Here is a 27760-nt window from a genome sequence, read left to right on the forward strand (position 1 = left end):
AAGACTTTTTTTTTTACCGCAGACGCTTAAAACGAAGCTTAATTAGTCAAGGACAGCTATGGGTGGAGACTTGAAGAGATCTGAAGGGTATCTTGGAGCGCTTTAGACTTGAGAGGCCGGTGACAATAGCTCTAAAGAGACCCGTCAAAGCCTGCGGATTCTTCTTTTAACAGCTCTATTCTCATGCTTGCACGCCAGGGCTGGGGGGAACTTTTGTTGTTTGTTTGTAATAGGAATCGAGAAAGGGAGTGGGGCCCGCCTCTTTTCTGACCTAAGGGCAGGAGTGAGGGGCCGGGAGGATTACGGGCGGCTCCCCTAGACGCGCCCCCAGGCGGGCCGGAGACTGGGGCACTCCTTGCTTGGTCGAGGGGCGGGGCGCGCCTAGCGGCCACGCGCGCGGGCGTCGGAGGGGGCGTGTCTCGCGGGCGCGCGCGGGCGTCGGAGGGGGCGTGTCCCGCGGGCGGCGGCGGCGGCGGCGGCGGCGCGGACTGGGTGCGCGGCGCAGCGTCCTGTGTTGGAATGTGCGGCTCCCGCGAGCTCGCGGCGCAGCAGCGGAGCGAGCGCCGCCGAGGCCCGGGGCCTCAGACCCCGGCGGCGGCTGCGGCAGCCGAGACGGCAGGGCTAGGCCCGGAGGCCTGAGCACCCTCTGCAGCCCCACTCCTGGGCCTTCTTGGTCCACGACTGCCCCAACACCCAACTTTTCCACCCTCCCCCACCTCTCCCCTGAAACTCCAGCAACAAAGAAAAGTAGTCGGAGAAGGAGCGGCGACGCAGGGTCGCCCGCCCCTCCTCACCGAGGAAGGCCAGTAAGTGGGGCGCGGAGCTGGGGGCTCGGTCAGGGTGGGGGAGGGCCGCCCGGGCGGCGGCAGTGGCGGGAGGGGGAGGGCGCGGAAGGACGCGGAGTCAGGCGCTGTCCAGGGCTGATTTGCAGATACTGTGGCTCCGGCGGCGGCGGCCGCGCCGGGCGGAGGCTGGCGGCCGAGCAGGATCGGGTTACACAGCCGCCGCCCGGGGGCTGGGGGCGTTTGTTGGGAGCGGCGCGTCGCCTGGACCCCCTCCCCACTGGATGCTGGGACGCCGCCTCCGCGCTGGCCCGGACGCTCCTCCGAGTCAGGTCCTCTGAGGCCAAGGATCGGAGCTGCTCGGGTCCCTAGTCCTGAAACTTCCTCTGCTTCCTCCTCCTGCCCCCGGGTCCCACCGCAGCCCCGCGCCGGCCTGCGGCCCTACTGGCCCCCTCCCTCAGGGCCTCTCCCTGTCGCCGGAAGGCGCCGTTGAGTGCGGCCGGGCGGGTTGAGTCAGCCCCGGGGCCCGGGCGGTTCCGCCCGCGGGGCTGGACAGCGATTTCTGCGCTTCGGCCGCCCGGCGCCGCTGGCCCCAGCGTCCGGCCACCCGACCGCTGGAGCTGGCGGGGCTGGGGCGCGCGTCCTGCCGGGCGCCGTGGGGGAGTGAAGTTCGCAAACTTCCGGGGCGCGGGGGTGGCGGCTGGCCCGCGTGGGGGCCCCCTCCGGCGCTCGGAGCCCGACGCCTCGCGAGGGCGCCCGCGGAGCCTCCCCGGCCCTGGGCGTTGGGCGAGCCCCGGGGCGGTCGGAGGGGCCCGGGGGCGGTCGGAGAAGCCCGGACGCCGGCTGCGCGGTAACTTTCCGTCGTCTCCCGGGACTGGGGCCCTAGGGCTGGGGAGGGGGCTGCCTGGACTCGGGGAGAACTCGTTCCGGCCAAACAGCGCCCCGAGCTTGATCCCCTCCCCCGTTTTAGTGTTGGAGAGCGCAGGAAAAGGCTCAGGACGAGTGTCGGGGCGACTCCCGCGAGTTGGTGTGTAAATGTGTGCAGTGAGCGGGCCGAGGCGAGAGGAAGCGAGAGCGCCCGAGTTTGCAAAGAGCTGCTTTGTGTTTGGTATTTTGAGAAAATGGCCGAATGCCTATTTCAGTTAGGAATGCCGCCGCCGAGGCAGGCGCTGGTGGCAGCAGCACGGAGGAATTCGTGCAGCACGTTGGGCTTTCGGGCTGTGCCTGGACCGGTCTTCCTAACAATCGTTAAAATTCCATTTGGGGTGGCAGTTAGGGGTTAGGGAGCAATTAGAAAAGTCGATGTTGGGCCAAATTGCCGAGTAGCTTGGGCTGTTCAGCCCCGGGACAGCCTTCGCCCTCTGTTTTCTGTGATGGCATTTGCTTCCAACTTTTGTTGGTACGTAGAACTAAACCGGTTTGTGTTTATATACTTGGGTGAAGCGGGTTACTTTTTGTATTTTCGGTTTAACTTTATTTTCTTAGAACTTGTTACTTTTTTTAATTTGCGAGTGAACACTTCGTTTGAGAATGGCACCTTTTAGATTGAGAAGTAACGTAGCATTTAGAAAGCCCAACTTGTTTTCAAGAAGGTGATCTTGTAATGGCTTCCACTAGGCAAGTAGGCCAAGCACAAGGCAAGAAAGTTGCTGATTGTCGTGTTGAGTTGCACGATGATTTTATTCGTATTGAAAAGCTTGGAATTAAGTGTTGTGAAACTTCAGCCTGCAGAAAAATAAGCTTATTAATTTTTATTTGTGAAGTTTTGAATAAATCAAACTTCCTTTTTCACAAGAAAAGGGGTCCATAATGTTTTTTCTTTTAAGCCTGTGGAGTTGTCGAAAAATTAAGGGACTGACTGCTACTTTTTCACAGTAGTTTATTCTTTTGGAGTTAGTTGAGTTCATGCGAAATCCAATTAAGTTGAACAATTATTACAGGCTTGTACTTTCCAGATGTGTTTGTGTACTTAATAAATGCACTGAATGGCTTGTGGATTTCTGGGCTTTCTGATTCAGACCATTGAACTGTTGAAGGGGGGAAAAGTTGGGAGGACAATAATTTACTACTCATGTTTTGAATTCTTAAAATAATTTTAACAGTAAAAATGAAGGTTACTTTTTATCCCCACCAGAACAATTAAAAGTGCTTGAGGAGGGACCACATGCCAGTGGCTGAATGATGAATGAGTTGTGTCAAACAATTGGTAGAATTGTTTTCTAGGGATAGTAGAAATTTTTTTTTTGGTGATTGCAGTAAAGACTATTGGGAATTAACTATTTTAAAGATTTGTTTTTAATAGGCGATGAAGTTTACTGAGTTATAATGATCATACTGGAAAATTTTTAAGTTATGAAGAATTACAGCGATGTGGTTTTAAGCCAGTAACAGTAGTGTTTAAACTGGTGCTCTTGTTTTGTTTTGTTTTTAATTCAGAATACAATTATGGCCACCCAGGTAATGGGGCAGTCTTCTGGAGGAGGAGGGCTGTTTAGCAGCAGTGGCAACATTGGAATGGCCCTGCCTAACGACATGTATGACTTGCATGACCTTTCCAAAGCTGAACTGGCCGCACCTCAGCTTATTATGCTGGCAAATGTGGCCTTAACTGGGGAAGTAAATGGCAGCTGCTGTGATTACCTGGTCGGTGAAGAAAGACAGATGGCAGAATTGATGCCTGTTGGGGATAACAACTTTTCAGATAGTGAAGAAGGAGAAGGACTTGAAGAGTCTGCTGAAATTAAAGGTGAACCTCATGGACTGGAAAACATGGAACTGAGAAGTTTGGAACTCAGCGTCGTAGAACCTCAGCCTGTATTTGAGGCATCAGGTGCTCCAGAGATTTACAGTTCAAGTAAAGATCTTCCTCCTGAAACACCTGGCGCGGAGGACAAAGGCAAGAGCTCGAAGACCAAACCCTTTCGCTGTAAGCCATGCCAATATGAAGCAGAATCTGAAGAACAGTTTGTGCATCACATCAGAGTTCACAGTGCTAAGAAATTTTTTGTGGAAGAGAGTGCGGAGAAGCAGGCAAAAGCCAGGGAATCTGGCTCTTCCACTGCAGAAGAGGGAGATTTCTCCAAGGGCCCCATTCGCTGTGACCGCTGCGGCTACAATACCAATCGATATGATCACTATACTGCACACCTGAAACACCACACCAGAGCTGGGGATAATGAGCGAGTCTACAAGTGCATCATTTGCACATACACAACAGTGAGCGAGTATCACTGGAGGAAACATTTAAGAAACCATTTTCCAAGGAAAGTATACACATGTGGAAAATGCAACTATTTTTCAGACAGAAAAAACAATTATGTTCAGCATGTTAGAACTCATACAGGTAAGAGAAGCTTTCTAGTCCTTAAGTTCAGTTCTTTTTTCTGATTGTTACTTGAGTGGTTAGTTAAGTAGTGCTTGAGAAAAAGGACTCTGGTTCAAATCCAGGTTCCATTTTTGCTATCTTTGTGACCTTGCACAAGTTGTTTAACCTCTTTGTTCAGAAATTTCTCCATGGAGTAACGATATCTAGGATGGGAGGATTATGTGAAGTTACATGTAAAGCACAGAGTGTTACCTGGGAGGAACAGCCAAGAGATCTTACCGTGCTCTTACTAAAGTACATATCCTAACTTGGGATTTACCTTCAGCAAGTTAGACTGGCCGTGCATGGTGGCTGACGCCTGTAATCCCAGCACTTCGGGAGGCCGAGGTGGAAGGACTGCCTGAGCCCAGAAGTTCTAGACCAGTCTGGGAAACGTGGAAAGACCCCCGTCTCAAAAAGAAAACAGAAAAAAAAAAAGTTTTTATGTTTATTTCTGTGACAGTGAACACATTTAAGAGGCAGTGTAGTTTCTGAAAGGAATTGAGGGCTTAAATAAAAAGGAAAACTCAGTGATTAACCTTGCACATGCCCACTTAACAAAAGCCTCAAACATTAAAACATTTGACTTATAGCATTGAGTTCCTAAATGGAACAACTTGTCTTTGTCCACAAAAAAGAAATGTAAGAAGGTAGTTTTTAAAAGATGGGTGGGATTATTACCAATTGAAACTATTTTCCTATGAAAGCAAACACTTGTAGAAAATGTATTTTTCAGACAATTATGTTTAGGATGTTTGAACTCATACTAGGTGCAACTGTATAAAAAAAGTTGAAACTTTTTTTTTTTTTTTTGAGACAGAGTCTGGCTCTGTCGCCTAGGCTGGAGTGCAGTGGCACGATCTCGGCTCAGTGTAACCTCTGCCTCAGGGTTCAAGTGATTATCCTGCCTCAGCCTCCCTGGCTCAGCCTCCCGAGTAGCTGGGATTACAGGCACCCACCACCGTGCCTGGCTAATTTTTTTTTTTTTTTGAGACGGAGTCTCACTCTGTTGCCCAGGCTGGAGCGCAATGGCATGGTCTTGGCTCACTGCAACCTCTGTCTCCCAGGTTCAAGCAGTTCTGCCTCAGCCTCCCGAGTAGCTGGGACTATAGGTGCCCACCACCACACCCAGCTGATTTTATATTTTTAGTAGAGACGGGGTTTCACCATGTTGCCCAGGCTGGTCTTCAACTCCTGACCTCGTGATCCGCCCACCTCAGCCTCCCAGAATGCTGGGATTACAGGCGTGAGTGCCACGCCTGGCTGATTTTTGTATTTTTAGTAGAGATGGGGTTTTGCCATGTTGGCCAGGCTGGTCTTAGACTCCTGACCTCAGGTGATCCACCCACTTTGGCCTCCTAAATTGCTGGGATTATAGGTGTGAGCTACCGCACCCGGCCGAAACTTTTTTTTTTTTTTTTTTAATTTCTTTTTGTGGAGATGGGGGGGTCTCACTGTGTTGCCCAGGCTGGTCTTGAACACCTGGCCTTAAGTGATTCTCCTGCCTCAGCCTTCCCAAGTATTGGGAGTATAGGCGTGAGCCACTGTGCACACTAGTCATTCACTTTTAAATTGGGTTTTATTCAGCTGCTGTCCACTGTAGTTTTTTTAATTGGATTTATTTATTCATTTATTGATGTATTTGAGACGGAGTCTCACCCTGGAGCCCAGGCAGTAGTGTGATCACAGCTCACCACAGCCTCTACCTCCTGGGTTCAACCTCCAAAGTAACTGGGCTACTAGAAGTGCACTACCACACCCTAATTTTTTAAAATTTAAATTGGGTTTCACATATTGTAATTGAGGGGCCTCATTTTTCAAATAAATGTTTTTAACTATTGGTAGCTCATTTGGACATTTCTGTTACATTTTCCTGGTAAGAATTGGTGCATTTGGGTCCTGATGAATGGATAGAGAATAATCCCATACTCTACTCTTGGGATCACAAATGAATAGGGGGTGTGGGATGCTGTTTGCCTCAGGTCTCCTCTTAACAGGAGTTGGCACTTGCCAGGACTGAACCCCACTGGTAAAGGGGACACTGAGGAGGGGAATTGATGCTGCTTTAAGTGGAGTGGTAGACTTAATTTTTGTTTTGTTTTGTTTTGGAGATAGGGTCTCCCTCTATGCCCCAGGCTGGAGTGCAGTGACGCGATCTCGGCTCACTACAATCTCCACCTCCTAGGTTCAAGCGATTCTCATGCCTCAGCCTCCCAAGTAGCTGGGATTATAGGTGCCCACCACCATGCCTAGCTAATTTTTTGTTTTTTTAGTAGAGATGGGGTTTCACTATGTTGGCCAGGCTAGTCTCGAACTCCTGACCTTGTGATCCGCCTCGGCCTCCTAAAGTGCTGGGATTACACGCCTGGCCAATTTTTTTTTTTTTTTTTTGAGATAGTTTGTCACCCATCCTGGAGTGCAGTGGCGCGATCACTGCTCACTGCAGCCTTGACCTCCTGGACTCAAGTGACCCTCTCCCCTCAGTCCCCCAAGTAGCTGGGACCACAGACGCATGTCACCACACCTGGCTGATATTTGTATGGTAGAGACAGGGTTTCGCCATGTTGCCCAGGTTGGTCTCTAACTCCTGAGCTCAAGTAATCTGCCCTCAGCCTCCCAAAGTGCTGGGATTATGGGTGTGAGCCACCGTATCCAGCGACTGAATTTTTAAAAATTTATTTTATTTACTTATTTTTTACATCCCAAAGACTTAAAACTATTAACTGGTAGGCTTAAACAGTAAAACTTGCAGGTGAAATTCCATTACAAGAGTGACCTCTGTTACAGGATTGCTAAGCCCCAGCAGATGGATGGCTCATGTGTTGAATGCTTTAAAATTTAGTCCAGTAAAAGAATTTGTAGTCCCTTTGGAATTTGTCATAACCTGTGATTGATTGTCTCAATGCTTTGAAAGCATTCAATTTCAGAAGTAAAGGTCAAGCATTACAACAATACATAGAGTAGGAAATGAAAGTTACTTGGGGTTACAACCCCATTAATCACTTAATAGTTTGAATTAGACAAACTGTTAGACTAAACCAGCCTCACCTACAATATCTTAAATCCCAGCCATCATATATACTAAGCTCATAAATAAGTACATCATATTCATTTAGCTGGGATTACAGGTGCCTTCCACCATGCCCGGCTAATTTTTGTATTTTCAGTAGAGATGTGGTTTCACCATGTTGGCCAGGCTAGTCTTGAACTCCTGACCTCAGGTGATCTGCCCACCTCAGCCTCCTGAAGTGCTGGGATTACAGGCCTGAGCCACCATGCCTGGCCTGGTTCATTTGGTCTTAATGCTTATTTTTCCCCGGTATTACCTTCATTCTGATTTTTTTTTTTTTTTTTTTTTTTTTTGAGACAGAGTTTTACTCTTGTCGCCCAGGCTGGAGTGCAATGGTGCAATCTCGGCTCACTGCAACCTCCACCTCCCAGTTACAAGCAATTCTCCTGCCTCAGCCTCCTGAGTAGTTGGGATTCCAGGCATGCGCCACCACACCTGCTAATTTTGTATTTTTGGTAGAGACGGTTTCTCCATGTTGGCCAGGCTGGTCTTGATCTCCTGGCCTCAAGTGATCCATCTGCCACAGCCTCCCAAAGATTACAGACATGAGCCACCACGCCCAGCCAATTTTGTGTGTGTGTGTGTGTGTGTATTATTATTATTTTTTATTTTTTTTATTTTTTTGAGGGGGAGTCTTGCTCTGTTACTCAGGCTGGAGTGCAATGGTGTGATCTCTGCTCACTGCAACCTCTCCCTCCCAGGCTTAAGTGATTCTCCTGCCTCAGCCTCCTGAGGAGCTAGGATTACAGGTGCGTGCCACCACGCCCAGCTAATTTTTAAAAAAATTTTTAGTAGAGACAGGGTTTCACCATGTTGGCCAGGCTGGTCTCGACCTCCTGACCTTGTGCTCAGCCCACCTCGGCTTCTCAGGGTGTTGGAATTACAAGTGTGAGCCACCGAACCTGGCCTTTTTTTACATTTTAAAACAATTTGGTGATGTATAGATTGAAGGTTAATATTTTGATTATGTAAATTCTGAAAGTATCTCTGGTATTAAATGGATAGTTCTGAAAATTATGGAAAATAAACTCATCTGGTGCGGAAGAGTAGAGGAAGAAAAGACAGGAATCACTTAAATTGATAGTGTTCAGGAATTACTTCTCGTTTCCACTTGCATTAGTAAGTAGCCCAGTTTTCTGATTAACTTAATGGGCTTAATTGTGTTTCTTGTGCCCTTCTATTCTGTGCTAATCTTCAGAACAATCCATTGAGGAAAATAGCATCTGTGATGATAGTTCATGTTTACACAGGGGAGAACTTCAGATTTAAAAGCCTGAAGTGATGTTCCCAAGGTCATATACAAGTATCATTTATAGCCGTTCCACGATGGCTCACGCCTGTAATCCTAGCACTTTGGGAGGATGAGGCAGGAGAATCGCTTGAACCTGGGAGGTGGAGGTTGCAGGGAGTCGAGATTGCGCAATTGCACTCCAGCCTGGGTGACAGAGTGAGACTCTTGTCTCAAAAACAAACAAAACAAGTAGCATTTAAAGTTCAGCAAACTCGACTCACTGCAACCTCCACCGAAAGGGTGGGGGGGAGCTGGGGACTTTCGTTCAGGTTGACCTCTTTAGTTTAGTGGTTTTGATATTTAACTAGTTCACAAAATCTACTTTTAAAGAAAACCTTTTTGCCTGTATGTGTAACTGAAAAATCAGTAGGTAACTAAGCTTTCTGGAGGAGAGTTATGCCTAGTTTGTGGGATTACGCAGATAAAGTAATCTGTTGTAAAGAATTTAAAAGCAGGCTGAGCAAGATGGCTCATTCCTGTAATCCCAGCACCTTGGGAGGCAGGCAGATCACCTGAGGTTGGGAGTTCGAGACCAGCCTGGTCGGCATGGTGAAATCCCGTCTCTACTAAAAATACAAAACTTAGCCTGTAGTCCCAGCTTCTCGGGAGGCTGAGGCAGGAGAATCACTTGAACCTGAGAGGCAGAGGTTGCAGTGAGCCAAGATCGCGCCACTGCACTCCAGCCTGGGCGACAGAGCGAGACTCCGTCTCAAAAAATAATAATAATAAAATAAAAGAATTTAAAAGTACATTATCTTTGATTCTTCAAGTTTATCTGCAATGGTATTTAATTTTTTCCAACTTTATTGAGATACAGTTTACCTATGCAGTTCACTATAGATTGGCCTATTCTGAATATTTCACATAAGTGGAATCATATAATAAGTAGTCTGAATAATGCTGCTATGAATATATGTTTTAAGTTTTGTGTGAACGTATGTTTTTGTTTCTTTTGGATATATACCTAAGTGTGAGATTGTGGGGCAGTATAGTAGCAACATTTTGGGTAACTGCCAAACTGTTTTCCAAATTAGCCATGCCATTTTACAATCCCACCAGCAATGTGTGAGGGTTCCAATTTCAGCACATGCTCAGCAATAATGTTAACATCTGTCTTTGTGATTACAGCTATCTTAGTGGGTATGAAGTCTTCATCTCATTGTGGTTTTGATTTGCATTTCCCTCACGGCTAATGATAATGTTCATCTTTTCATGTGTTTATTGGCTATTTGTATATCTTTTTTTTAAAGAATTCCATTAACATAAAACTATCTTAATTGTTCCAGGTCATAAGGTAGGCATTCTGTTGCTACCAACTCTTTACAGCTAATACATAGCTACCAGTGAATTACAGCAGAATAGTTACAAGGAACACATTTCCCACCTATCACCATTCTTTTTTCTTTTTTTTTTTTAAGACCTATCACCATTCTTTTTTCTTTTTTTTTAAGACGGAGTCTCGCTCTGTCGCCCAGGCTGGAGTGCAGTGGCGCAATCTCGGCTCACTGCAAGCTCCGCCTCCCGGGTTCACGCCATTCTCCTGCCTCAGCTTCTCCGAGTAGCTGGGACTACAGGCGCCTGCCACCACGCCCGGCTAATTTTTTTTGTATTTTTAGTAGAGATGGGGTTTCACCGTGGTCTCGATCTCCTGACCTCGTGATCCGCCTGCCTCCCAAAGTGCTGGGATTACAAGCGTGAGCCACCGCGCCCAACCCCTATCACCATTCTTTTTGTTGTTGTTTGTTTTTTGTTTTAAGACAGGGTCTTGCTCTGTTGCCCTGTGTGGAGTACAGTGGTGTGATCACGGCTTACTGAAGTCTCTGCCTTCTGGGCTCAGACGATCCGCCTGCCTCCCAAAGTGCTGGGATTACAGGCATGAACCACCATGCCCGGCCTATTCTTTTTTTTTTTTTTTTCTTGAGACGGAGTCTCGCTCTGTCGCCCAGGCTGGAGTGCAGTGGCGCAATCTCGGCTCACTGCAAGCTCCGCCTCCCGGGTTCACGCCATTCTCCTGCCTCAGCCTCTCCGAGTAGCTGGGACTACAGGCGCCCGCCACCACGCCCGGCTAATTTTTTTGTATTTTTTAGTAGAGACGAGGTTTCACCGCGGTCTCGATCTCCTGACCTCGTGATCCGCCCGCCTCGGCCTCCCAAAGTGCTGGGATTACAAGCGTGAGCCACCGCGCCCGGCCTTTCTTTTTTTCTGTGTACCACCTTTTCCTTATTTTATTAGAAACATTTGTTTCTGCCTTAGACAAAATTGATAGCTTACATTTACTGAGGGCTTTTACTATGTGCCAGACATAGTGTTAAATGCTCTGCATGTATTACTTAAACCTTTGCAATTACAGGAAGTGAAGATTCTGTTACTTTTACAGATGAGGAAACAGGGTGTTTTAGTAGCTTTACCAAGGTCATGATTATCTTGTGTCTGGAGACTATATTAAAACAAATTGTACACCTTTTTTTAAAAGCTTGTTTTGCCGGGTGTGGCGGCTCATGCCTGTAATCCCAGCACTTTGGGAGGCCGAGGTGGGTGGATCACGAGGTCAGGAGATCAAGACCATCCTGGCTAACAAGGTGAAACCCCATCTCTCCTAAAAATACCAAAAAATTAGCTGGGCATGGTGGCAGGCGCCTGTAGTACCAGCTACTCGGGAGGCTGAGGCAGGAGAATGGTGTGAACTCAGGAGGCATAGCTTGCAGTGAGCCGAGATCTCACCAGTGCACTCCAGCATGGGCAACAGAGCGAGACTCCGTCTCAAAAAAAAAAAAAAAAAAGGCTTGTTTTGTTGTTGACAACCATGTCTAAAAAGAATATACGTGTCCTACCTTTGAGTCTTAAATTCTTCAGTATTAAATCACTGGCCTTTAGTCTTCAGTCCCTGTGGCTTTTATAATTTGTTTTAAAAATTGATGACTGGTTGGGCATGGTGGCTCATGCCTGTAATCCCAGCACTTTGGGAGGCCAATGTAGGTGGATTGCTTGAGCCCAGAAGTTCGAGACCAGTCTGGCAACATGGCAAAACCTGGTCTCTATCAAAAAAAAAAAAAAAAAAAGCTGGGCTTGGTGGCACACGCCTATGGTCCCAGCTACTTAGGAGGCTGAAGTGGGAGGATCTGTTGAGCCCGGGAGGTCCAGGCTGCAGGAGCTACGTTCACGCCACCACATTCCAGTCTGGGCGACAGAGCGAGACCCTGTCTCATAAAAAACAATGAAAAGAAAATAGATGACCTTCTCTTAAATTTTTCTTTTTAACTTACTGTTTTTTATTTATTTTTATGTTTAGAGACAGGATCTCTCTCTGTACTCCAGGCTGGAGTATAGTGGTGCCGTCATAGCTCACTGTAGCCTCAAACTCTGGGCTCAAGTGATCCTCCCGCCTCAGCCTCCCAAGTGAGACTACATGTAGGGTCTCACTTTGACCCAGGCTGGAGCACAGTGGTACAATCACGGCTCACACTAGCCTCGTCCTTCTTGGGCTCAAGCAATCCTCCCATCTCAGCCTCCCAAGTAGCTGGGACCACAAGCATGCGCCACCACGCCTGGCTAATTTTTCTGTTTTCTGTAGAGAGGAGGTCTTGCTGTGTTTCCCAGGCTAGTCTTGAACTCCTGGGCTCAATATGATTGGCCTGTCTTGGCCTCCCAAAGTGTTGGGGTTACAGTCAGGGGCCACAATCCCCATGCTCGGCCCAGGCTATTTTTTTTTTTTTTTTTAAATGAGACGAAGTCTCACTCACTGCAACCTCCACCTCCGAGTTCAAGCGATTCTCCTGCCTCACTCAGCCTCCCGAGTATCTGGGACAACAGGCATGTGCCACCATGCCCGGCTAAATTTTTTTGTATTTTTAGCAGAGAGGGGGTTTAATTATGTTGGCCAGGCTGGTCTTGAACTCCTTACCTCGTGATCTACCAGTCTTGGCCTCCCAAAGTGCTGGGATTTCAGGCGTGAGCCACCGTGCCCAGCCCCAGGCTAGTTTTTAAAATAAATTTTTAGAAATGAGGTATTGCTGTGTTGCCCAGGCTGGTCTGGAACTCTACCACTTGAAAATTTTTAGCATAAAGCAATTACATTCTCACTGAAAAGTGTTGTTTTAAGCTAACACTTTCAAATGGTAGTAGATTCATCATTTACAAGTTTAAAAAAAAACAAAAACCGGTGTTAATAGCATCAGACAGTCAGACAGTTCGGGTAGATTTTTTTTTTTTTTTTTTTTTTTTGAGACGGAGTCTCGCTCTGTCACCCAGGCTAAAGTGCAGTGGCGCAATCTCGGCTCACTGCAAGCTCCGCCTCCCGGGTTCACGCCATTCTCCTGCCTCAGCCTCTCCGAGTAGCTGGGACTACAGGCGCCCGCCACCACGCCCGGCTAATTTTTTTGTATTTTTAGTAGAGACGGGATTTCACCGTGGTCTCGATCTCCTGACCTCGTGATCCGCCCGCCTCAGCCTCCCAAAGTGCTGGGATTACAAGCGTGAGCCACCGCGCCCGGCCAGTTCGGGTAGATTTTTTAAAAGGTGATTCTTATATAACAAAAATGCTTTGTACCTTATCAAGATAGTTTTTTACTTATCACTACTTAAATGTATTAACATGCAGTATCACTGAAAATTAAAAGGGCTGTGAGAATTCAGAAAGTCATGTTGTTTTTTTGTCAGCAAAGCCAAAATAATATAGTCATAGTTTCTGAAATAAATAACTTACATTTTAAATACATGATAAATTGATCTTTTTGCCAGAAATAGGAAAAAAAATTCTTGTTAAAATGTGCTGAGCGCTGAACATTGTTGCATTGTTAGTGAGAATTGTATTTGGCTTATTTCGTGACATTTAAACACTCTTCGTTATTGAAATTTTGCAGGAGAACGCCCATATAAATGTGAACTTTGTCCTTACTCAAGTTCTCAGAAGACTCATCTAACTAGACATATGCGTACTCATTCAGGTTGGTAAGAAATTGGAACTTTTCTATCATTTTCATTAAACGACCATTTTAAGGAAATTCTTTTAGACTTGTAACTGAGTCATTTACTTATTATTTATTTTTAATATAATTTAGAAATCAGAATTTAAAAATCAAGTGTTCTGTCAATCTGGGGATTCCTAACATGGAATCCAAAGGTGGACCTCCTGAAAATGGAATTTTTGTGTACACTTTTTCTGGGAGGAGGGGCCTTAATTCTCATCAAATCTTTGAAGCGTTCCGTGATTCCAACAAAAGTTAAACTAATGTAGACCAAGGCTGATTGATCTTTTAACCCCTACTTCTCATATTTCTCCTAACAGTATAAAGCTGAGACTCATAATGTGTGGTTGACAAGTGTCAGGGATTCCTTCTTAGCTTCTCAGGTCCTGAAATTAAGGTTTGTTCTGTTTCAAGGTTTGGTAGAGCTTTTAAGGACTGACTGCAAAAGTTTAGCTTGAAAAAGAAAATGATAGACAATCTAGGATGCCAATTTATTAAGCTGTAGTAAGAGTATAGGACTATAACATGAGAGATTCGTCCACTCCAGTGACTGAAACAATCACCATCACCACTCAGAATTAGTCCCTGTTGGCCAGCATGGTGGCTCATGCCCTTAATCCCAGCACTTTGGGAGGCCAAGGTGGGCGGATCACCTGAGGCTGGGAGTTCGAGACTAGCCTGACCAACATGGAGAAATCCCATCTGTACTAAAAATACAAAATTAGCCAGGCGTGGTGGCACATGCCTGTAATCCCAGCTGCTCAGGAGGCTGAGGCAAGAGAATTGCTTGAATTTTGGGAGGCAGAGGTTGTGAGCCGAGATCACGCCATCAAGAGCGAAATTCCATCTTGAAAAAAAAAGTCCCTATTATCAAAGTATGTAAGTGGCCAAGTTAAAAAGTAATGAATGTTAGCGTTGGTGAACTTGCTTGAATGGGTAGCCCTGATTGACTGTTGGTGAACTACCACTTTTACTTTTTATTTTTTAATTTTTTTGGGGGACAGTCTTGCTCTGTTGCCTAGGCTGGAGTGCAGTAGTGCGATCTCAGCTCACTGCAACCTCTCCCTCCCGGGTTCAAGCGATTCTCCTGCCTCAGCCTCCTGAATAGCTGGGATTACAGGTGCTCACCACCACGCCTGGCTAATTCTTGTATTTTTAGTAGAGACGGGGTTTCACCATGTTGGTCAAGCTGGTCTCAAACTCCTGACCTCATGATCCACCCACCTTGGCCTCCCAAAGTACTGGGATTACAGTCATGAGCTACCATGCCTGGCCAAACTACCACTTCTAATTAGAATACAGATTTAGAATGTATATCCCTGTGGGAAAAGTATCTTAAATCTTGCTGTTACAAAAGCCTATGTAGACCCATCTCCCTTCAATTAATAATTACCTTAGATCTGCCCTATTCAGTTGAGTAGCCACTAGCCTCATGTGGCTATTAAGCTTTCGAAACATTAGTAGTTTGAATTGATACTTATAAAATATGTACTTACCAGATTTTTCTTTTTTTTTTTTTTTTTTTTTGTTGTTGTTGTTGAGACACAGTCTTGCTCTATCCCCCAAGGCTGGAGTGCAGTGGTGCGGATCTCAGCTCACTGCAACCTCTGCCTCCCGGGTTCAAGCAATTCTTGTGCCTCAGCCTCCACAGTAGCTGGGATTACAGGCATGTGCCACCATACCCAGCTAATTTTTGTAATTTTAGTAGAGATGGGGTTTCGCCATGTTGGCCAGCCTGGTCTCGAACTCCTGGCCTAAAGTGATCTGCCCATCTTGGCCTCCCAAAGTGCTGGGATTACAGGTGTGAGCCACCGTGCCCGGCCACTGACTTAAAACAGTATGAAGAAAAGACTATCTTTCTCTGAAGCAGATTAGAGAAAAAATAAAGAATGTTAAATATTTATTTTTGAAGTTGATCATATGGCGAAACTATTGTATACATTGGCTTTAAAAAGTAATAAAATTAATTTTAACTGTTTGCTTTTTACCTTTGTGATATGACTACTAGAAAATTTAAGATTACATGTGTGATATGCATTATATTTCTACTGGACGTTGCTGCTATGAGTTAGTAACAAGATTTGATAAGACTTGATTATATCGCAGATTCTGATTTATTTGAACAGCTATGAAGTTGTCTATAGTATACTTGCTAGCCTTTCTTGACCCTACATGCTTGTCACACTAATGTACTTTGAGTGTTTTTTTCCTAAATCTAAGCCATTGAGTGGTGCCACTTAACCAGAAACCTGGTTTTATTATTTTTGGGTGTTTTTTGGTTTCATTCTCTGATGGTAACGTGGCTGCAATCTCAGACTTTGGAGGTAAGCATCATGTCCTGTTGATAGTTGTGCTAGCTTTTTAGTAAAATATTTAAGAGCTTTGTAGTATTATTGTTATTACTTTCTTTTTTTTTCCTGAGATGGAGTTTCGCTCTTGTTGCCCAGGCTGGAATACAATGGTGTGATCACAGCTCACTGCAACCTCCGTCGCCCAGGTTCAAGTGATTCTCCTGCCTCAAGCTCCCAAGTAGCTGGGATTACAGGCATGTGCCACCACACCCAGCTAATTTTGTATTTTTAGTAGCGATGAGGTTTCACCATGTTGACCAGCCTGGTCTCGAACTCCTGATATCAGGTGATCCGCCTGCCTCAGCCTCCCAGCGTGCTGGGATTACAGGCGTGAGCCACTGCTCCCGGCCAAGAGCTTTATATTAGTTAACTAGTTCTAGTCTTCATAACTATTTTATGTTGCATGAGTTTTATTATCCTCATTTTACAGATGGGGAATATAGGGCATTGAAAAAAATATGACCTTTTTTCCTGTAGAATGTCCTTCCTTCTGGATATGTCCACTTGTTTTCTCATGGTGTCATTTAGCTTTTCTTCTGTCCTTTGTATTGTAAACTGGAAATTAAATTTAAATGCTTGATAATCTTTCTCGCAAATGATACGCCTCGTTTAAAGTCACATGTGGGTGACCCATTAATATAATGTTAGGTCACTGCATTTAGAATGACTACATACTTTTATCCTTTCGTTCAATTAGTAATACTTTGTTTTGTCACTGTTTAAATGTTTATGGAGTTTTATACCAGTTGATAATCTTTGCATGAAACAATTGTATTTGGGTTTGCAAAATGTTTTGAGTTTTGTCTGCTATATTTTAAAGATGATTTTTAGTATTTGCTGTTAACAGTATAGCAAGTATTTTAATGGTGTCTTAAAAGCTAGTAGTAGCCACTAGCTATTGTATGTATGCTAGGTACTAAAAACAAGTATTTGCTGTCTCCAACCTTAGTACTACGAAGATATCGAGTTTCAGATTACATATTATAGGATACAAGCTCACAAATAAGTAATTTTGTTGTTGTTGTTTTTGGAGTTGGAGACTCTGTTGCGCAGGCTGGAATGCAGTGATGTGATCATGCCTCGCTGCAACTTCATATGCCTAGGCTCAAGCCATCCTCTTGCATCAGTCTCCTGAGTAAGCTAGGTCTACTGGCACATGCCACCACTCCAGCTAATTGGGGACTATTATTATTATTATTATTTTCGAGACAGTTTTGCTCTTGTCACCCAGCTAGAGTACAATGGTGCGATCTTGGCTCACTGCAACTTCTACCTCCCCGGTTCAAGCTATAGAATCTTCCTCAGCCTCCTGTGTAGCTGAAATTACAGGCACCCGCCATCATGCCTGGCTCATTTTTGTATTTTTAGTAGAGGTGTTGATCCACCCACCTCGGCCTCCCAAAGTGCTGGGATTACAGGCATGAGTCACCGCGCCTGGCTGAACTATTACTTTTATTTAAATATCGTATTTATTTATTGAGACTGAGTCTCGCTGTCACCCAGGCTGGAGTGCAGTGGCGCGACCTCAGCTCACTGCAACCTCCGCCTCCTAGGTTCAAGCGATTCTCCTGCCTCAGCCTCCCGAGTAGCTGGGACTGCAGGCTCGTGCCACCATGCCAGGCTAATTTTTTGTATTTTTAATAGAGACGGGGTTTCACCATGTTAGCCAGGATAGTCTCGATCTCCTGACCTCGTGATCCGCCCGCCTCAGCCTCCCAAAGTGCTGGGATTACAGGCGTGAGCCACCGTGCCTGGCCAATATCCTATTTCTTTTTATGGAGACTGGGTCTTGCTGTGTTGCCCAGACTGGCCTCAAACTCCTGGCCTTAAGCAATTATCTTGTCTCAGCTTCCCAAAGTGTTGGGTTTACAGGTATGAGTCACTGTGCCCAGACAGACATACGTTTTATTTTTTTCTATTGATAACGTTGGTGCCAAGGGACTGTTTGAAATAGCTGGGATTGTTTGAAAGATATTGTGATGGTTTGAGAGTCTTTGTAGAATAAATTTTAAAAACTATTTTATTGAGGTATAATTTATAAATTTAAAAATGCACAGGTCTTAAGTGTACAGCTGAGTGACTGTGCTTTCGCCTATTTGATTATCACTCAAGAACAAGAGATGGAATATTTCTGCTCAGAAACACCTTGCCCTTTCCACCCAGTCTTTCCCCTGGATGATATTCTGTCTCCTATCAAAGAACATTATAGCATTTGTTTGTTTGTTTGTTTGAGGTGGGATCTCACTCTGTCACCCAGGCTGGAGTGCAGTGGGTGCAGTTACAGCTGTCTAAACCTCTTGGGCTCAGGCAATCCTCCCACCTTAACCTCCCAAGTAGCTGGGACCACAGGTGTGCGCTACCATGCCTGTTTTTTTTTTTCTTTCTTTCTTTTTTGTAGAGATGGAGTCTTACTATGTTGCCCAGGCTGGTTTTGAACTCCTGGGCTCAAGCGATCCACTTGCTTCAGCCTACCAAAGTGCTGGAAGTACAGGCATGAGCCACTGCGCCTAGTTTTAGAACATTCTCATATAAAATGTTCTTGAGATTTATCCATGTTGGGTTATTGGACTTCATTTTATTGCTGGTAACGTATTGTATGCCGCCATTACTTTTTACTTAAAAATTTTCTTTGCTGGCTGTGCACAGTTCACACCTGTAATCCTAGCGCTTTGGGAAACCACGGTGAGCGGGTCATCTGAGGTCAGAAGTTCATGACCAGGCTGGCCAACATGGTGGTACCCTATCTCTGCGAAAATACAAAAATTAGCCTGGCATGATGGCAGGTGCCTGTAATCCCAGCTACTCGGGAGGCTGAGACAGGAGAATCACCTGAACCCAGGAGACGGTGGTTGCAGTGAGCCGAGATTGCACCATTTCACTCCAACCTGGGCGGCTGAGCGAGACTCAGTCTCAAAAAAAAAATTTCTTTGCCATTCCCTCTAGATTTTTGTTTTGTTTTGTTTTTATTTTTAAGAGAATTAATTTAAAAATTTAAAAAAATTGAGAGGCTTGTATTTATGTATTTTTCACTGCGGCTTTAACCTCCTAGGCTCAAACGATCCTCCCACCTCAGCCTCTGGAGTAGGTGGCACTGTAGGCTTGTGCTACAACATGTGGCTAATTTTTAAATTTTTTTGTAGACAGGGTCTCACTAGGTTGCCCAGACTGGTCTCAAACTCCTTAGCTCAAGCAATCTTCCTCACCTCATTCTCCCAAAAGTGCTAGGATTATGGGTGTGAACCACTATGCCTGGCCATTCTTCTAAGAATATTTTTGATACATATGTATAAAGCTTGTAGAACTCTTTCCCCTTTTGTCTTGGCTTGCACCTATAAATTCATTTCGGAGGCATAAAACAGACAACTGGCAGATTTACAAAGAAGAGAACCTGTTACTAGAATTGGGAAAAAGAATTTAAAATTGTTTGTACAGGGCAAAAAATTAACATTCAGGTAGGTACTAATTAGAAAATCTTGATGAATATATTTTAATATAAGCAAGATTTAATGGCAATAAAGTAAAAATTAAGGGAGAAAAACAACAGAGCAAATAAATCATGCCATCAAATTTTAAACAGAAAATTTCTACATCCTCCCTTTCCATTCACCATTCCTTAGGTGGACCCTTGTACCTTGATTGATGCATGCTTGCTGTATAGATCTCCTTATTCATTAGTTATAAAATGGTGCTATTTTAATTATAATTATTTTATTAGTGTGTAAATATGAAGAGAAGAGATAAATTCCACTTATCTATTTACTCAGAATGTAAGAAAGACAGGACACGTAAGAGTCTTCCCATTGATTGACTGATTGATTGAGATGGAGTCTCACCCTGTCATCCAGGCTGGAGTGCAGTGGCACGATCTCAGCTCACTGCAACCTCCACTTGCTGGGTTCAAGTGATTCTCCTGCCTCATCCTCCCAAGTAGCTGGGATTACAGGCATGCACCACCACGCCTGGCCAAGTTTTTATATCTTTAGTAGAGATGGGGTTTCACCATGTTGGCCAGACTGGTCTCTAGCTCCTGGTCTCCAACTCCTGACCTCTTGATTCGCCTGCCTCGGCCTCCCAAAGTGCTGGGATTACAGGCGTGAGCTACTGTGCCCAGCCTTTTTTATTTATTTATTTTTTGAGATGGAGTCTTGTTTTGTTACCCAGGCTGGAGTGCAGTGGTGTGATCTCGGCTCACTGCACCCTCTGCCTCCCGGGTTCAAGGGATTCTCCTGCCTCAGCCTCCCAAGTAGCTGGGACTATAGGCATGTGTCACCACGCCTAGCTAATTTTTTGTATTTTTACAAAAATGCCTCCCAAAGTTCTGGGATTACAGGCGTGACCCACGGTGCCCAGCCGAGTCTTCCCTTTTATTTATCCATACTCAAAGTTACCAATTGGTTCCAAAAGTGAACAATTATAGGTAATGCATTTTGAGTTCTTGCTGTCTGCTCCATGTTAAGGACTTTACAAGATTAGATTATTTATAGCTCACAACACTTAGAGAGTATTTTATAGATGATATTGAGGCCGGGCGCGGTGGCTCATGCCTGTAATCCCAGCACTTTGGGAGGCCGAGGAGGGTGGATCACCTGAGGTCAGGAGTTTGAGACCAGCCTGATCAACATGGAGAAATCCCATCTCTACTAAAAATACAAAATTAGCCAGGCTTAGTGGCACATGCCTGTAATCCCAGCTACTGGGGAAGGTGAGGCAGGAGAATCGCTTGAACCTGGGAGGCGGAGGTTGCAGTGAGCCGAGATTGCGCCATTGCACTCCAGACTGGGCAACAAGAGCAAAACTCTATCTCAAAAAAAAAAAAGAAAAAAGAAAAAAAAAAGAAATTGAACTCTAGAGAGGTTTCAGGACTTTGCTCAAAGTCTCAGAGTGAGCAACTTGCAGAGCTCATGTTTTATCTCCCAGACAGTCTAGCTCTATCAGGAAGTTCTTAGGCCTTATGCTACCTATCTTTCTACATTCTATGTCCACATATGTTAAGAAAATGTTTGTCTCCATTTAAATAATTCACTGGAGAAGACAATAGAGAACTAGGTATAGAGTAATGTAGCATGTTGTAGAAACTTGCATATTTGTAAATCTGTTAGTAGACCAACATGGAGAAGAATTGTCCAGTCAGCTGAATATCCAATTGGACTACCTGGATAAGGTGCTTATTTTATCGCCAGGCATTTTCTAATCATGTAAAACTTAACATCTACATGGTTTTACCTGATGTCTGAGTTTTGCTTTATGAAAAATTTTAGTAAGATCTGATATGAATTTGAGAATGTTTGAGATGAATTTTCATAAATGTCAATTTCCGTTTTTCTACTATGCATTCCATTGGACCAGTGGGGTATGGATACCATTTGGTAATATTTACTAGAGTGTGATCTAGATGGGTATGTATTCAGGTAGAATGTATTACTCTTATGCCTTTAATTTGGGGGTGGGGGTCTGGTTTTGTATGTGTCAGTGATTGTGACTTTGCTTATTTTACATACCGTATCTATTTGTGTGCCACTTCTCATTACCTAGTTCCTTTACGTATTTTATAGAAAGGTGGGGGGAAAATCAAGAAAGTTTTCTGAATGATTACCTTGGCCTATATTTTTGCTTTAAAATAGCAATGCTAGCACAGGAACTTTGCTGAGTGAAAATTTACTCAGCTCTTGCCATGATGGACAGAAGGATTAAATTTCAAGAAAAAGCCTTTGCTTAGGCTAAAGCAGAATTTCAAAACTTTTGCACCTAGGATCTGGGAGTATAGCCCAGAGTGAAAGATATTTTTCTCAAGATTTACCATAAGAAATTTAGGGTGGAGGGAGTATGGGAATTTTATTTTTATTTATTTTTGAGACGAAGTTTCGCTCTTGTCGCCTAGGCTGTAGTGCAGTGGTGTGATCTTGGCTCACTGTAACCTCACCTTCTGGGTTCAAGCAATTCTCCTTTAGCCCTCCGAGTAGCTGGGATTACAGGCATCTGCCACCACACCTGGCTAATTTTTTGTATTTTTAGTAGAAACAGGGTTTCACCATGTTGGCCAGGCTGGTCTTGAACTCCTGACCTCAGGTGATCCACTGCCTTGGCCTCCCAAAGTGCTGGGATTACAGGTGTGAGCCACCACGCCTGGCTGGGAATTTTATTTATTGATGTATTTTTGAGACAGGGCCTTGCCCTGTTGCCCAGGTTGGAGTACAGTAGCACATTCACAACTCCATGCTACTTAAGGTTCCTGGGCTTAAGTGGTCCTCCCACCTTTGCCTCCCAAGTAGCTGGGACTTCAGGTGCACTCCACCATGTCTGGCTATTTTTTTTTTTTTTTTTTTTTTGAGACAGTCTTACTGTTGCCCAGGCTGGAGTGAAGTGGTGCGACCTCAGCTCACTGCAACCTCCACCTCCTGAGTTAAAGCAATTCTCGTGTCTCAGCCTCGCTAGTAGGTGGGATTACTGGCATGCAACACCACGCCCAGCTGATTTTTTTTTTGTATTTTTAGTAGAGGTGGGGTTTTACCATGTTGGCCAGGCTGGCCTTGAACTCCCGACCTCAGGTGATCCACCTGCCTTGGCTTCCCAAAGTGCTGGGATTTACAGGTGTGAGCTACCGCGCCTGACTGGGAATTTTATGTATTGATTTATTTTTGAGACAGGGCCTTGCTCTGTTGCCCAGGTTGGAGTACAGTAGCACATTCACAACTCACTGCTACTTCAAATTCCTGGGCTTAAGCAGTCCTCCCGCCTTTGCCTCCCGAGTAGCTAGGACTACAGGTGCACTCCACTATGCCTGGCTAATTTTTTTTTTTTTTCTTTGAGACACAGTCTTGCTGTCACCCAGGCTGGAGTGAAGTGGTGCGATCTCAGCTCACTGCAACCTCTGCCTCCTGGGATAAAGCAATTCTCGTGTCTCAGCCTCCTGAGTAGGTGGGATTACTGGTGTGCAACACCACGCCCAGCTAATTTTTTTTGTATTTTTAGTAGAGATGGGGTTTCACCATGTTGGCCAGGCTGGTTTCAAACTCCTGGCCTCAAGGTATCCGCCCACCTTGGCCTCCCAAAGTTAATTTTTGTTTTTATTTATTTTGCTCAGGTTGTTCTCTAACTCCTGGGCTCAAGCAGTCCTTTTGCCATGGCCTCCCAGAGAGTTGAGGTTATAGTCGTGAGCCACTGCACCTGGCCAGAATTTTATTTTCTACTCCATTAGGCATTTAACTAAACACAAAAAAATTTTAAAATTGATAATTTTCCCCCAAATTAACACCCAGAGCCCAACTGAACTTTGCCAATAGTTGTGTATGTCTTAAAGAATCTCTGTTCTTTAACAGTGCTTGAGGACTCTAACTTGAACTTTTTTGAAGCTTGTGGTTAACTGAGATTTATTCCTCTCTTTTGAGAATCAATGTCAAAGGATAGAGAAATGTTATACAAATAAATATGGTAAATATAAGGTGCATGATACAGCATTTTCAATGAATAGTCTTTGTTGTTACTTTACATATACAGTTCTTTATATTTTAATCTTGAATTTGTCTTAATCTATGTCTTCTCTCATACTTTTGATTTGCCTTCAGGTGAGAAGCCATTTAAATGTGATCAGTGCAGTTATGTGGCCTCTAATCAACATGAAGTAACCCGCCATGCAAGACAGGTTCACAATGGGCCTAAACCTCTTAATTGCCCACACTGTGATTACAAAACAGCAGATAGAAGCAACTTCAAAAAACATGTAGAGCTACATGTGAACCCACGGCAGTTCAATTGCCCTGTATGTGACTATGCAGCTTCCAAGAAGTGTAATCTACAGTATCACTTCAAATCTAAGCATCCTACTTGTCCTAATAAAACAATGGATGTCTCAAAAGTGAAACTAAAGAAAACCAAAAAACGAGAGGCCAACTTGCCTGATAATATTACCAATGAAAAAACAGAAATAGAACAAACAAAAATAAAAGGGGATGTGGCTGGAAAGAAAAACGAAAAGTCCATCAAAGCGGAGAAAAGAGATGTCTCAAAAGAGAAAAAGCCTTCTAATAATGTGTCAATGATCCAGGTGACTACCAGAACTCGAAAATCAGTAACAGAGATGAAAGAGATGGATGTGCATACAGGAAGCAATTCAGAAAAATTCAGTAAAACTAAGAAAAGCAAAAGGAAGCTGGAAGTTGACATCCATGCTTTACATGGTCCTGTGAATGATGAGGAATCTTCAACAAAAAAGAAAAAGAAGGTAGAAAGCAAATCCAAAAATAATAGTCAGGAAGTGCCAAAAGGTGACAGCAAAGTGGAGGAGAATAAAAAGCAAAATACTTGCATGAAAAAAAGTACAAAGAAGAAAACTCTGAAAAATAAATCAAGTAAGAAAAGCAGTAAGCCTCCTCAGAAGGAACCTGTTGAGAAGGGATCTGCTCAGATGGACCCTCCTCAGATGGGGCCTGCTCCCACAGAGGCAGTTCAGAAGGGGACCGTTCAGGTGGAGCCGCCACCTCCCATGGAGCCTGCTCAGATGGAGGGTGCCCAGATACGGCCTGCTCATGATGAGCCTGTTCAGATGGAGGTGGTTCAGGAGGGGGCTGCTCAGAAGGAGCTGCTGCCTCCTGTGGAGCTTGCTCAGATGGTGGGTGCCCAGATGGTACCTGCTTACATGGAGCTGCCTTCTCCCATGGAGACTGCTCAGACGGAGGTTGCCCAAATGGGGCCTGCTGCCATGGAACCTGCTCAGATGGGGGTTGCCCAGGTAGAACCTGCTCCCATACAGGTGGTCCAGAAGGAGCCTGTTCAGATGGAGCTGTCTCCTCCCATGGAGGTGGTCCAGAAGGAGCCTGTTCAGATGGAGCTGTCTCCTCCCATGGAGGTGGTCCAGAAGGAGCCTATTCAGATAGAGCTGTCTCCTCCTATAGAGGTGGTCCAGAAGGAGCCTGTTCAGATGGAGTTGTCTCCTCCCATGGGGGTAGTTCAGAAGGAGCCTGCTCAGAGGGAGTCACCTCCTTCCAGAGAGCCTCCCCTTCACATGGAGCCAATTTCCAAAAAGCCTCCTCTCCGAAAAGATAAAAAGGAAAAGTCTAACATGCAGAGTGAAAGGGCACGGAAGGAGCAAGTCCTTATTGAAGTTGGCTTAGTGCCTGTTAAAGATAGCTGGCTTCTAAAGGAAAGTGTAAGCACAGAGGATCTCTCACCACCATCACCACCACTGCCAAAGGAAAATTTAAGAGAAGAGGCATCAGGAGACCAAAAATTACTCAACACAGGTGAAGGAAATGAAGAAGCCCCTCTTCAGAAAGTAGGAGCAGAAGAGGCAGATGAGAGCCTACCTGGTCTTGCTGCTAATATCAACGAATCTACCCATGTTTCATCCTCTGGACAAAACTTGAATATGTCAGAGGGTGAAACTTTAAATGGTAAACATCAGACTGACACTATAGTTTGTGAAATGAAAATGGACACTGATCAGAACACAAGAGAGAATCTCACTGGTATAAATACAACAGCTGAAGAACCAGTTTCACCAGTGCTTCCCCCTTCAGCAGTAGAAGAACGTGAAGCAGTGTCCAAAACTGCACTGGCATCACCTCCTGCTACCATGGCAGCAAATGAGTCTCAGGAAATTGATGAAGATGAAGGCATCCACAGCCATGAAGGAAGTGACCTAAGTGACAACATGTCAGAGGGTAGTGATGATTCTGGATTGCATGGGGCTCGGCCAGTTCCACAAGAATCTAGCAGAAAAAATGCAAAGGAAGCCTTGGCAGTCAAAGCGGCCAAGGGAGATTTTGTTTGTATCTTCTGTGATCGTTCTTTCAGAAAGGGAAAAGATTACAGTAAACACCTCAATCGCCATTTGGTTAATGTGTACTATCTTGAAGAAGCAGCTCAAGGGCAGGAGTAATGAAACTTTGGACGAGGTTTCGGTTCTTAGTTTGTAAGGTATATTACATTTTATATTCATTTATAATAGCAGACAACCTTTTAAGATTGCTTTAATTAGTATCTGATATTGATTTTTAAGTGGCATTCTTTTCCTTAGGACTTTTTATGTATACCTGTTGACTGTTGTGTAAATTTTAGCAAATCTAAGAGAGTTAGTGTACTAAACCAGCAGATACCTGTATCTGTTAGCTTATGTGTTTAATTGAAATTAGAAGGCTAAGATGGTATAACAGCATTTTATTGCTTTGTCCAGCTACAGCTTGTCATTTTTTTCTCCGTGTCTTATCTTCCTGTTTCACTTTAGTTTATTCTTCGTTTTTATTGAGATCTATAAAAAATTGGCTTACTTAATAACAAATTACTTGAAGAATTTGCCTGCTTTATATAAAGTTAGCACTTTAAGATTTTTTTTTTAGAGATGAGAAGACATTTAAATTGAAGAAAAATTCTCCCAGCAATAGACATTCTATCAGTCCAAGTATTTACTTCCTGAGTTTTGATCAATATTTTTTATTTGTGTATGTTAATCGTCATAAAAACAGTGATTTTGGTGTGTTTTTTATTTTGGTGCTTTAATGGCTTAAGATGTTGCACATTTTTTTTTCTTTTGGTTTCTGTTTCTGTTTTTTTGCCTATGCAGTTAAATTTTTCCTAGAAATAGCGTTTGTGTTGAACAGTAACACTTTATACGTATATATATGCATGTTTATTTTGTTTGGCATCTTTGGAGGGATGCTTTTAGACTTGTTTGCAAAAGGGCAGTTCTTTTTCTTTGCTGCAGTTGTCTATTTTGCAGAATAATAGTGTGTGCAAGTTTGTGAGCAAATGAAATATGCAGGTTCAATCCATTGATTTTGATTTTTACATCTTATATCTATGCCAGAATCTGTATTTCATATAACTTATTTATTTTGAATGGATGTAGTAAATTCACAGCTATCAGTTTTGATTTTGCAATAAATAAACCACTAGGTTGCACATCGAACAAATTTTTATCTCAAATACCAACCATCATTTTTTTTTTTTTTCATGTGTTTTGGTACAGCTAATTCCTAATTGTAGAGTGTTAAATGTTTGAGGAGAACCTTTTCTCATAGATGGTTGGTGTTCATATGGCTACTTTACAATAAAGAGAACTGTAAGTGATATTTGGAAACTGCAAACCTGGAATTAGGAGACATAATTATTCCTTCAAGTTTTATAGAATATCACTTGGGAGATTCCAAAGCCATAGCTATTACGCGGCAAACCTAGGATAAGAGAGGTAGTATGAGTGCTGGTAGACCAGCTGCAACTTTCCTTTACAGTGAAAATGGCTGGTGAAACAAGTACAGTCCAGATTTTTTAAAATCATACTTTCTCAGGGATCTCCACAAACTGGTGGGTGTCCTGGCTGTCTGTGTGATAGCCTCTTTCTATAGGTGAGGCCTCAAATGAATTGCAGCTATCCTGGTGTTCCTATGAGGGCACTTTGTATGAAAAAGGGCATGTACTCGAAAACATTTTTGTAGGTTCTTTGGCCAGTTGCCAAAGAGTATGAAAGTATCCAATAGAGGATTTTTCTTACTGATAGCAGTCATTCATTGCAGTAAAATAAAATATGATCCCATTAGGGAATCTTGAATTCTGACCTCCCATATTCTGTTTTGAAATAACCACTTTATATTTCATTTTTTAAAAATCTGATGATCTCTTTGGGGCAGGTTTCAGATTTTGGCAGTACAACATGAAAGATTAGGAAAAGCATTAGTAACGTGTGGGTGGAAAGCTTGTTAAAAATCTGAGAGTGAAGTTTGAGTTAAAAGTTGTTTGAACTTGGAATTGACTGGGAGGCCAAAGATTTAAAGAAGCAGAAGATTCTTCTCTTAAGACATGAGGAGTAAGTTGTGTGATAATGGTGTGTGTTTTGTGTGCATGAATGGACATTGTAAATGTTGAATTCTAGGCTCCGACAATCATTGTCAACAGAAGATTCAAGCTGCAAATATTTATGTTTTAAAACTTAAATTATAAAGCTAGTTAA

General features: G+C 44.1%; 1 protein-coding gene across 3 annotated transcripts; it reads left to right on the forward strand.

The window, feature by feature from the left end:
- Positions 1 to 492: 492 nt before the first annotated feature.
- REST (RE1 silencing transcription factor) lies at positions 493 to 27361 on the forward strand. 3 transcript variants are annotated; one of them, XM_032151562.2, is made up of 4 exons: positions 493 to 806; positions 3219 to 4125; positions 13367 to 13450; positions 23385 to 27361. In XM_032151562.2, the coding sequence occupies exons 2-4, from the start codon at positions 3228 to 3230 to the stop codon at positions 25694 to 25696; spliced, it is 3294 nt and encodes a 1097-aa protein (XP_032007453.1). In that variant the 5' UTR covers positions 493 to 806; positions 3219 to 3227; the 3' UTR covers positions 25697 to 27361. The 3 variants fall into 3 exon arrangements, with proteins under 3 accessions (XP_032007453.1, XP_032007455.1, XP_032007460.1); XM_032151564.2 differs by lacking the exon at positions 493 to 806 and adding an exon at positions 1506 to 1632; XM_032151569.2 differs by lacking the exon at positions 493 to 806 and adding an exon at positions 2063 to 2181.
- Positions 27362 to 27760: the final 399 nt, after the last annotated feature.

The sequence above is a fragment of the Hylobates moloch genome, unplaced genomic scaffold, assembly GCF_009828535.3.
Source record: "Hylobates moloch isolate HMO894 unplaced genomic scaffold, HMol_V3 SCAFFOLD_2, whole genome shotgun sequence".
Taxonomy (NCBI): Eukaryota; Metazoa; Chordata; class Mammalia; order Primates; family Hylobatidae; genus Hylobates; species Hylobates moloch.